Source organism: Solanum dulcamara, chromosome 6 (genome assembly GCF_947179165.1).
Source record: "Solanum dulcamara chromosome 6, daSolDulc1.2, whole genome shotgun sequence".
NCBI classification, from domain to species: Eukaryota; Viridiplantae; Streptophyta; class Magnoliopsida; order Solanales; family Solanaceae; genus Solanum; species Solanum dulcamara.
In genome coordinates, this window is record NC_077242.1 from 2,026,183 (window position 1) to 2,038,803 (window position 12,621).

The 12,621-nt window shown below is 32.5% G+C and overlaps 1 protein-coding gene across 1 annotated transcript; it reads right to left on the reverse strand.

Annotated features, from left to right (window-relative positions):
• Positions 1-3,201: 3,201 nt before the first annotated feature.
• LOC129893413 (cell wall integrity and stress response component 1-like) lies at positions 3,202-4,598 on the reverse strand. Its single transcript, XM_055968938.1, has 2 exons — positions 4,329-4,598; positions 3,202-3,862 (listed from the first exon to the last, which is right to left on the reverse strand). The coding sequence occupies exons 1-2, from the start codon at positions 4,596-4,598 to the stop codon at positions 3,356-3,358; spliced, it is 777 nt and encodes a 258-aa protein (XP_055824913.1). The 3' UTR covers positions 3,202-3,355.
• Positions 4,599-12,621: the final 8,023 nt, after the last annotated feature.

Below are 12,621 nucleotides of genomic sequence, written 5' to 3' on the forward strand. Positions count from 1 at the left end.
TTGAATATTATTTTCAAGCGTATCAGGTCAAAATATGAATTATATGTGATTTTTATTATTTATTTGAGAGGGATTTAAATTTGGACAAATCAGATTAGGCAACTTAATAAAATAAATATTTCATGATTTTACTTTAGGAGAGTTGTTTAAAATAAGGGTGAATATGAGCCAAAGGATTAATATTGAGGGTATTTTTGAGCCAAAAGGTTGACGTCAGGGGTACTTGAGAACCAAAAGGTGGATAGAGGGTAGTTTTGTACCAATTCGAATGGTTGGGGGGCATTTTAGACCCTTCTCCGCACAATTAAGTATAGAGTAGTATTTCTTCTGTTCCTTTTTAGTTGTCACTGTTTTTTTGGGGAGTCAAATAATATGAACTTTGATTAATATTTTAAGATGTATTTTTTATCATATTAATATGAAAAAATTGATTATCAAAAAGTGCAATATGGCATGATGACAATTAAAAAAGAACGGAGAGAGTATTTATTCACTTTTACCGTTCCACGTTAAATTTGGCACGCTCTTAAGAAATAATGATTAATATGAGTATTTTACTATAATATTCCCTATTAATTGAGGATAAAAAAAAGAAAAAAATTATATATATATATATATATATACACATACATATATATTGAAGTAAAACTGAAATTTTATTTTTAAAATACTAGATAAGTAAAAGTGAATAGAGAATACGATTAACTTTCAGGATGCCTTAGTGGTGAAATGATAGACACGCGAGACTCAAACTCTTGTGCTAAAGAGTGTGGAGGTTAGAGTCCTCTTCAAGGGTGAGTAAGAAGCACGGATCGAGACCCTCCAATGACAACTATAACGATATTTTATTTGGACGCCGTTATTTAATATGTAGTTATATTTTGATTATACATAATATTCACTTCGAAACAACTTCAGACATATTGGGTTAGAAGTTAAGCTAAACACACATGAAGCTTTATATATTTGTAGTTCAAGCATTTTTCTGTCTTTAGCTCAAATAAAAATGACTAAATTTTAGTCATATGAAACTTGAGACACCATATAATTAAAACTATTTTGTAGTGGATAGGCTTGTAAATTTATACGAATTGCGATATAACTTAGATAGTGATCCCAAAATCAATTATCTCTTTCCCTGCCTTTTAACAGTTTGAGGGAATTGCACTTGAAAGAAAAGTATAGCCTATGGCATATTTTCATATCTATTAATAAAGAAGGAAATCATAGTTGTAAATTGCTATATATTTCCTTTGTTTTAAATTATGTCTTATTTTTGTTTAGAAAAGAATATCGTTTTTAATATTTATATATTATGTTTAAGGACCCTAAAATTAGTATTTGTGGTACATTATATATATTAAATTTAAGATTATAATTTTTTCTTTTTTTTTAAATTTTCTTTTTTCATTCACCTTCATTTGCAACATATAATAAACCAGTTAAGTTATCTCATGATTCTTTAAAGCAAGTATTAAAACTCACTGATATCTTGTTGACATAAATAGCGGTCCACTCAATCGGCAATATATAATATACATATTTTGGCCAAGCGGCTAAATATGTAACTGTTCTGTTTAAGAAAAAAAAAATGCCGCATATGTAGAAACACATTTGAGACATTGGCCACCTAAAGTTGCACTTGTGTATGTGATGCAAGTGAACGTCTACGAAAAAGCTGTTGTAAAGTTTCGTTCTTTATTTCGTCGTCGACTTTATTTATGTTTCTATGATGGCTCAAGAACGGGTTACCTACTCTTAACGGACAAAGCTAGTCCCTTTATTCTGAATTAAAGAATTAGGAATCAATCAAATCTCTCCAAGTAGGATTTGAATCTACGATCAATCGATTAACCGCCGAACGCTCTAAGCTACTGAGGAACAACAAGAGATTCGATGGCTCATTTTGCTCGAAATATGAAGCCCACTACATATTTACGCAGGCTACCACTTTGAACTCGTAGTACTACTTGATAGTTTAGGCTTTAGATTAATGAAAAGCATTACCATCATTGATTATTTTTTTAAAAAAAATGATAAATAAATTTAAAATAAACAAGTGCCCTTTCTTTTGGCGTAACAGTAATAGTAATTAATGTGTGACAAGAAGATCAAGGGTTCAACATGTGGAAACGATCCTTTTTCATTAATATAAGGTAAAGTTGTGTATATAGGACCCAATGCAGTATGATCCTTCTTGAGATCTCATCGCGGCAACTTAGTGCACCTGACTGTGGTTATCCAAAAAAGAAAAACAAGCGTTATCTAACATAAAATGAAAATAGTAAATGAATAAAAAAAAGGCATTATATTTTAATTTCTCCTGTTAATTAATTAAAATTATAATGCTTCTCTATTGAATCAGCTAATGCACTACGAAAAACAACAAATATTGTGACAAAATATTTATGTATGGAGCAAGTCCGTCTTAATTTTTATGATAATTTTATGACAGAATTCATCATTAATATAAACGACCATATGTTGTTTTATATTTACGGCAAGAAGTCAAAGGATATTGTACAAATGGAATCTTTTTGTTCAGTCTAATCAACCTAGAGTTAGTTATGATAATAAGATCTAACATGTAAAAATGTTATAACTCTTAACTTAAGGATCACTTTTTGAAACTTATAAAACATTCATGTAGTAAAACACGCAATTCATATCATATTTTTCCATTGTTTTTTTCTAGATCCCGAAAATTAGCATATAAAATAAACAAATAAAAACTACGTCTATAATACCATAACAATAATATATTTGGTCTAATTTTCACAATTGGAATTTGGGAGGGCGGTGTGTAAGTGATATTAATATGCTGCAGTCAAGATAGAACACACAACATCAAATTAAACAATTTTCGCAAGCCCTTAATCACTATACTAAACATTCAACTTGTGTCAAAAGGTGTCAACACTTTTATATATATTCATTAAACCAAATTTTAACCTATATATACAATTTAATTTTTCGACGAAGGGGTGTCGCTTGATACCCCGCCCCTATGTGTAACATAACTTTACCTTGGCCTTATAAAAATGGAGAGGTTGTTTCCGATAGATCACCCTCAATTCAAGTAAAGCAAAACTACATCTATAATATAATATAAATATATATCACCTCGTACGTATTAGCTTAATAGTAACATGTAAATTGAGATTGATCACATATGCAATTTGTGTTTCTTCATTCTGTCATTGTGTAACATTTTGTACAACTTACAATATGACAAATAAGGCCATTGCAATTGCACATGCTTTCATGACATTATAAAGAAAAAGAAAAGGAACAAAATAAAAAATAAAGGATAGGATGGATAGGAGAATAAGTTACATTTTTTTGTTTGCTTGTACTATAACAATCGATCATTTTTCTTGTACTCATCTGAGTCAATGCGTTTGAAACAACGAGGAGCAAAATAGAACCATGTTGAAGTGCAAATGATGGCAAAAACTTTCCCACAAAATATCATAACCAATAAACAAATTAAAAGAGAATACGTCCCAACGTTCTTGTTGTAACGTAGGGCGATTTCTTTTTCTTTTACGTTGTCATAAATTTGCATATTATTCGCCGATTTTGATCTGTGAAAAGACGGAAATTGCTTTCTCTGTGATGAAGATCTTGAAGATGCACGAGAAGAAGATGAAGACGAAGATGAAGAAGAAAATGAAGAGGATGTGAATAAGGAAAAATCATCCGTGCTTGAACTTGTGGACATTCTATTAGTAATATTTGATAAATCCTTTGATGAAGACTTTGTTTCCTTCGCAGAATGAAATATTTTCTCAAATTTAGATGAAAACTTTTTACATGGTCCAAATGAACACTTAGGCTCTTTCCTATGAGATTTCTTCCCCTGCAAAAACAATTCAATTTGTAAGTTTCATCAAGTGATGATAATCTTTTAATTTGGTCTAGTGCTAAAAGCGCAAATTATAATTAGCATGATGTGTGGTTAGGTGCATGTCACAAGTGCAACGCATGATGTGAGGTTAGGCACATGTCACACAGGTTCGAATCAATATCAAAGACGGTAATATTTGTATTTAAATAGAAAACGATAAATGTATAATCAGCTAGAGTCGCACAAGTATATTATCCATCAGATTTTGAATTGTACACCACTATCCCTAGAAATTTCTCAGATCATTATTCATCGAATTCTGAACTGGGGCACCACTACCATTTGGAATAAAAATACAATCATGATGGATAAAAGAAGAATGCATGAATAAGTGAATCCATATTCAATAATCTCTTCATTTTATGGACACATTTTTTTCCCTAATATTTTCTATCTTTTGTTTCCCCTAAAAACTTACCAATGATGTATCAGAAAACACATTTTTGAGTGCATTAGATAAATTCCTGCCAAAAGCCTTCTCCTTTCTATTTGTTCGGAAATTTTTGGTGAAATCTTTTCCCAACATTGAATCCAACTTTTCTTGTGATCTAACACGCTTCAAATTAGATAGATCTGTTGAATTATACAAATGACCCCGTTTAATTATACTAGTGTCATCGTTGAAAGGTATGGGTTTACAACAACTAAAAAACCTACTTCTTCCTCGATTTTTCACTAATTTTGCCATTTGCCTATGACCAAATATGTAAAATATATACGGAACTAAAAATGGGTGTTTGCAGGGAGGAAGGAGATAGGGGATAGAAAGACAAAAAGGTCTCCGGACTAAAAATGTAGAGAATTTAGGAAAGATAAAAGAGAGCTAATATGCGTTTCATCCGACAAAATTGGAACGATACAGAAAAGAAAAAAAGGAGAGCCAATGTATGCACAATTTTGACGGCTTATAGAAAAACAAGGTTTTCGTTTTATTAAAATCGGAATGTGTTTGTGTTATAACCTACTCAATGGTTGTTTTTGTGTTCTTCCACTCATTTTCATATATCATCAAATATTTTCTTCTACTGATCATACAATTATTGAAATTGTTTAATTACAAACACAAAAAAAGGGATGCTAGAAAAATATGACTATCATTTACTCCAAATTGGCTCTAAATTTTGCCCAAATAATATAGTGTTTTTTATCGGCTGTTGTCATCAATAAATGATAAAGACTTTTCCATTTTTAACTAATTAATAAATATCTTGAATTTTAGTCACATAATAGTAAAAATTTTTTTTTGATAATCTCATAATTCAAATTCGTTCACTGAAATTTCATGAATTAGTCTCTTAATCAATACTTGTTAGTAGTAGGGAAGGAAGAGAACTAATTATTAACAATGAGAAGAAAAAAAGCTTCATTTGACGGTCTTTTTAGTAGGGTGCACGAATTACATATTAATTAAATGATAAAAAAATCAATTAATAAAATATAACACTCTTTCTTTGTGGGACACAAAAAATCTACGCATTTATTTATTTATAAGTTACATAAATAAAAGTACTACGGCGTATAAACCAAGAGTTTATGTTAATTAATATTTTAGAAGTATTTTAAAAATTATAGTTAGGAAAAAATTGCTTTTTTAGGAAATTAGGAAGGAGAAAAATGAATTGATGCTCGAGGGCGATTTAGAAACAACACAATTAACTTATAAAAATATGATTTATCGAACTTATCCAAATTAGCTAAGCTTGTTATTGACACGATTCATATTAATTCACCTAATGTAACAGCTCAAATTTTTTTAAAGCTAAGACCGAGCTATTCTTCATATGTGTATGGAATTGTACCGAATGATTCATAATGGTGTGCATGTGTGGAGGTTATTCTATAGTGTGAGAATAGATTTGGAAATTAATTAAGGTCATAAGGATCCTCTAGCACAAAGTCGAGTTGAAAGCTTTCTTACCGATTGAGCTTCGGTAAAAGATTTTACTTGGATCAACTTCAAATAACCATATATCTCAATATATAAGGATTTAGGTGGCCTGTGAACTATCAAATTAAAGGTCTATGAGTCTTCTTTCCAACGCCACCAAGTTACATCAATTAGAGTTTGAGGTAAGATTTGACCATGGAATTCCATAATTTCTTCATCTTAACACCAATTAATATCTTTTACCCATGGAATCCATAAGTTTTCAAGAAAATCCACCTCTAAAGTTTAAGAAACGGATTCTTGCCAATTCTTCCTCCGAAGATCTCACCTCTCTCAAGAATTAGGAGCGTATAAGGTATGTAAAGCTAATCATAGCATTGGATTGAGTTCATCCACGCGCCCTACATCTAATTTTGTCAATTGTTGAGAATGAGTTGAATCTAACCTAGTTTCTTGAATTCCGAATAAGTTAATTCTTCTTCTGTTGAGTTCCGTATAATTATGTATTGAGATTATTGTTGTTTTCTATCTCTTACTCGATTGGAATTGTCGTTCATGGCTACTTTCCCGTGAACCCTAATTGATTTGATAATCATGATTTTTACATACATATTTTTTAGTACAGATGATGACTTTTATGCATTGATAAAGAGAGTGATTTGGACTAATATTTTATATATATATATATATTATAGAGTTTAAATGAGTGAGTTTTCACATGAGCAAGGTCTGAGGAGTCTTTAAAAGTTTTTCATTATTTTGAACATGAATATTTTGAGCATAAATGATGGTTTTGAGATAAAGTCTTAATAAGATGTGATTGATTTCAAAAATACATTTTTTCTGAAAGAACTTGATGATTTGAGCATAGCCGAGTCCGAGTTGAATTGAAGGGTCTTTAAGATTATAAATGTTTTGATCCTGCTTTCACTATACATTATTTTGAGTCGAGATTGCAAAAGAGTTGAGTATTTAATCTAAATGAGTGGATTGGATTGAATTGATTTGAAAGAGCATAATGATTGAAACGAGATTGAGTTTTGATGAGAGCCCAATGAGGCTAGTCGAAAGTTTTGATTGAACTGGTTGGTTTTAGTTGCATGAGCATATTGAGTTTTAGGAGTAGTATAGAGCACCAAATTGAGTGAGAGTAAAACTCAATAACTAAGTAGCCAGCATAGGAGAGGATTGAACCGTTAAGTCGGATGTTTCCCTTTTCATTGTCCTGACAAGAGAGGACTTGATTGATTGTGGATCCAAATTGGTAGATTCGTCATTTACCTTGGCAAGTATTGTACAGACATGGCAACGACATCATTTCGTTGTACATCACCTATTTATAGGTGGTGAGATTGTTGTCGGTTAAGAGAGCCTCCTAGATTGTGCATGAAAGTATATGACATGTTTTGAACAAGTTGTATACTACTGAGTCCTTCTTAAAGCATTGTTATATTTTATACTTGTATATCATATTGAGTTGGGTGAGTTTCATTCTATCTTTGATGTATTGTTGTTTTACTCTGCCATATTACATACTCGTACATTCTACGTACTGACGTCTGCATCATTTTATGATGCAGGGACAAGTATTAGAGATCATCAACAGGCGCTTCGTTGAAGATCTAGTTCTTTCTTGATAGTGGTGAGACCTCCTTGATTTCGAAGGGATCATATTCTTTTTATCCATTGCTTATGAGTAGTTCTTTTGAAGTAGTCATGAACCTGTCATTGACATCATTTAGAGAGTAGAGATAGATGCTTTATAGACTAGATAGTGATGGATTTATTTTGATGTCATAACTCTTGATTAGTTTTCTTTCAAATTACGTTTCTAATTTGAATAATTGAGATTGTTGATTGAGTTAGCCCACTAAGATTTGATTTTCTCTTAAATTAAGTCTTCCGCTACATGAATGAATGTGTGATCAAGCCAAGTGATTCGCTTGGGAGCTACCAATGGCTTTTGAGAGCTGGTCACGCCTAGAGTACCCTCTCGAGGCGTGACACCTAAATCCCACATGATATTTGAAATTTAGATCAAGTATGCAACTCTAATTAATTCATAAAAAAACTTACTAAAATGTTATTTTAATCATTTCTGATTTGTTTAAATTTATCTCAACGCTCAGAACCATCGCCTTAAATAGATGCAAAGCACCTTAGGCATAAATCACCTAAAATCGAATTATCAAACTGAATCGAAATTATCGTATCAATCTTTCAAAATTTGGTATTTCATATTTACTTTTAATCATCAAAATCAAAATTTGAAAATACCAAATCAAATACCAACACTCACTCCTAAATTGATTTTTTTTACCATATATATATAAATAACATTAACAAGCGATTTGGATATTTTAATTATTGTTACAGCTTAGGCCTCATTTGTTTTCATTAACATTCGGACGTTTGAATCTGAATAAACATATAAATATTAAGTTGTGCTTTAAGATCTAAATGTCTAGATCTGAATACACATCTGAATATTAGGATGTAGTTTCTAGATTTGAACACTGAATGATTAAGATTGTTTATTTTCAATATCTGAATATGCATATGAACCAGCGAGTTTGATGATCAAAGAGTCTTAATAAAATTAGTTATCTAAAACAAAATTATAATATGAAAATATACATAGTTCAACAATAAGTATATAACTTGGAAAAAGTTTTTTTAAGTTAAGAAAATGTTAGTCATTTGTTGCAATATAATACCTTCGTTTTTGTAACACCCCTCAAAAATTTTCCTAAGATTCGGGCCTTCTTTGCATACGTATGGGGGCCCATCGTATTTATTTCGAAGTATGTGCTTGAGTTGAGATGAGTCCCTGGTAAATTTAAGAGCGTTGGAGGTGATGTGGGGTCATTGAGGGCCTCTAGGACCGAGCTAAGTCCAAAATATCCGTCGTGGCTAAGTTTAGGATGAGTTCATGTAAGGGTTGACTTTTAACGACCCTATCTTTCAAAAGACGTCAATCCGGGTGGCCCACGACCTATCAAATTAAAGGTCATCGAGTCTTCTTTCCAACGCCACCAAGAACGTAAATTTTGGAGTTCGGAGTCAAAAGATATGACGATTCGAAGACGAACTAGCACGACAGAGATTTCATTTTGGCCTGGGTTACAACTGCTGGGGAAATGGCCTTGGCGCTGTAAGGGCGCGACGCGCCACTATCGCGCCAGGAACATGCCTCAGTAGTTTGGTCCCTGGCGCGATGCGCCACTAAAAGTGTGCAGGGTTTTTCAGGCCAAATTCCCAGAATTTAGGACAATAGGCTTGGCGCTGTAAGGGCGCGACGCGCCACTATCGCGCCAGAAACATGCCTCAGTAGTTTGGTCCCTGGCGCGATGCGCCACTAAAAGTTGTGCAGGTTTTAGGCGTAATTGGCCTTGGCGCTGTAAGGGCGCGACGCGCCACTATCGCGCCAAGGGCATTTTTGCCTAATTTTCAAAAATTGAAGAAAGGGCAATTTGGGAAATTTCCCAAATTTATATATACACAATCCTTGTGTATTTTGGGATCATTTTCTTCAGCCCCTCCCTCTCTCTAAAAGCCCTAGTTTCTCTCTCTACTCTTCTTCTCCACTTCTAACCAAAAAGGAGTCCAAGAAGCTCAAGATTAGAGTCCTCCATTGAAGACTCAACCTCAAGGTTTTCTCCAAGTCTTCACTAAGGTATGTAAGGCTATTCAAAACATGGGTTGAGTCCACCCATGTGCCCTATTCTTGTTTTGAGGTTAGATATCCATGAAAATGGAGTTTCTTGGTATGGTACATGTTTGAATGAGTATTGTTCCCATCTTATTTAATTATTTATGTGTTAATGTTGTTGAGCTAAGAGGTTCCTAAAATGAGCCCTTATATGAGTATGAGATGATGAAGAAATGAGTTGATAAATATGTTTTGTTGGTCTTATTAATTATGTAGATTTGATAAAGTATACTATCTTCTTAAACATGTTGCCTATTATAAGAATGTCGATTTGAAGTCTTGAAGATATGATGAGTCATAAAGATTTTTCTCAAATGGATGGAGGTAATGATTGATTTTATATCTAGATGATGTACATATATGCATTTTAACACTTCCTTGAAGATATGATTGAGATTGAGACTTGATTGTGATAGAGTTGATGAGTTGACAAGGTTGTAATGAGACTTGTCGATGTGATTTGATTGAATTGATTGGATGGAGTTTTATGAGCATTGAGTCTTGGGAGAAGTATCGAGCACCGAATTGGGCAAGAGTATAGTCCATACTCGAACCCAATAACTGCGTCGCCAAACATAGGGGGGATGGAACCGTTAAAGTCGGATGCTTCCCCGAGAGAGTTGTCCTGACATTATAGGACCTGGTTGGATTGGATCCATGATTTGTTGACTCGTTCATGCCCTGGCAAAGTATGAGCGGACGCGGCAACAACGTCGGTTTGTTGTACTTTCACTGGCTCATAAGTGATGGTTGTCGGTTAAGAGAAACTCCCAAATAGGTGTTGATAGTACTCTGAGTCGGATTGAGTTGATTTGTATATGATTGGTCCCGTCTAGATCATATCCGTGTTTAGACTTAGGACATTTGATTGAGTTGTCATCCTTTTGAGTTGAGATCCCGAGTTGATTGATTTTTTCTTGATGTTCGGTGTATTCGGCCATTTTACATACTCGTACATTCCATGTACTGGCGCCATTTGGCCTGCATCGTTTCATGATGCAGATACAGGTACAAGAGATCATCAACCGGCGCTCCGTTGAAGATCCACTACACTCCCAGCCAGTCGGTGAGTCCTCCTAGTTTTTGGAGGATATTGGGCCTTCTTGTACAGCTTTTGATTGTCTTTTCTTTATTTAGATTGTCGGTAGCCATGGGATTGTCATTGGCACCTTTTTGACTTGAATAGAGGCTTCATAGACTGGAGTGTGGGAGATTGAACTGTTATTTTGATGAGTCTTAATTTACTACTCTTGTTGGGTTGAAATATTTGGCCTTCGGCCCTTATGTTATGAGAAGTATTTCCTTAATTGAGTTTCCGCTAAGAGAATGTGCTTGAATGAATGAGTGACTGTACCAAGTGGTTCGCCCGGAGGTCAGAAATGGCCTTCGGGTGCCGGTTACGTCTAGGGTACCCTCCCGGGGCGTGACAGTTTTAGTTCTGAAAAATATTGCTAGTATATTAACTTTAAATAGTTTAATTTAAAATTAAAAAATATCACACAAAGTTCTAAAGTTATTTTTACTAAAAACTTAAAATAATTAGAAAAAAAGTTACTATAGTACTAATGTCAAAATTATATACAAGGAAATAATGAATATCTTTGAATATTAATTATGGTCTAAATCAAAATTTTAATAAGTGACCTCAAATATATACCTGGTTCAACAATAATAATATATCTAGTGTAATCTCACAAGTAGATTTGATCAAATAAGCGAGTTTGAGAGTTTGAAGATCAAAGAGTTTCAATAAAATTAGTGGCCTAAAATAAAATTCTAATAAAAGGCATCAAGTATATACATAGTTCAACAATAATAATATATATAGTGTAATATCACAGAGGATTTGATCATACAAAGTCTCAATAAAACTAGTGATCTAAAACAAATTTTTAATAAAATACCTCAAGTATATGCATAGTTCAACAACGATTATATATTTGATGTAATCTTACAAGTGGATTTGATGATCAAAGAGTCTCGATAAAATTAAAGATCTAAGACCTAATTCTAATAAGAAACCTCAAATATGATACATATTTATTGTTTTTATTCATAGCTAGTATTCTTTTTACACAGAAACCTTGATAAATATCTATACACCAAAAATATTATTGCAACAAGAGTTCTTGACAAATATTAATACACCCCACGAAAATTATTAATATTATATTAACAAAATACTTATAAAGATTATGAAAACTTACCAGTTAAAGAGAAAAAAATTGATGTTTGATTGAGAAAATAGAGAAAGAATGTTTGTAGTAGTGAGAGCAAAGTCGTGCAAAGAGCGAGAGAGGCGATGCGTAATTATTTTATAGCGTATTTAATAAGTCTGAATGTTGTTAAGACTATCTACAGATCTGATTTGTTCGGATCTTTTTTATATCAATTAAGAGGCTTTTTAAAAAGAGAAAATTATCAAACTAGGCAAAATTATCAACTTATTTATGAAAAATAACTACAGTTTTAAAAAATTATCAAAAAGAGCAATAGTTTGATTGTATATCATATTATTTGTATCCTAATTTGATACCTCTCTTCCCTCTCTCTTGCACTCTCTCTGTGTGTGTGTCTTCTCTCTCCCTTGCCTCTCCTCCCTCTTTCCTGCCCTCTCCTCTCTCGGCTCCCTCTCTCTCCTGCCAATAAGAAGAAATACAATCAAAGTTATTATATATCAATTGTATTCAATAAATATAGCTTAAAGTTTTATATTTTATTTCAATTGTATTCGAAAAACTGTATTTTGTATTTTTTTGATATTAATTGTATTTGTATTCATATGAATACAATATGCATTCATCCTCTCTGTCAAATGTATTTGTATCCAATCAAAGAGAGGATGAATAATTGTATTAATTGTATTTCGAATACAATTGATATAAAATTAATACAAAATACAATGCAAAATAAATATAAGGAAAAATTATGCGGGTAAACAAATATATACTAGTTAATTAGTTAACATAACTATAGTTTGATTAATTATGGCTCGCGGCAAACATCTATCTGTAATTATAGTTTGAGTTTTGTATAATTCGCGCGATTATATAATTAAGTTTTGTATAATTCACACGATTTATACAAACGTTGTGCGCGAATTGAATTGTA

Excerpts from the sequence above, each read along its gene's own strand:
- LOC129893413 (XM_055968938.1), bottom strand. The coding sequence starts at position 4,598 with ATGGCAAAATTAGTGAAAAATCGAGGAAGAAGTAGGTTTTTTAGTTGT. Across the intron at positions 3,863-4,328 it reads TGTTTTCTGATACATCATTG|GGGAAGAAATCTCATAGGAA; the intron begins GTAAGTTTTTAG and ends TTGTTTTTGCAG.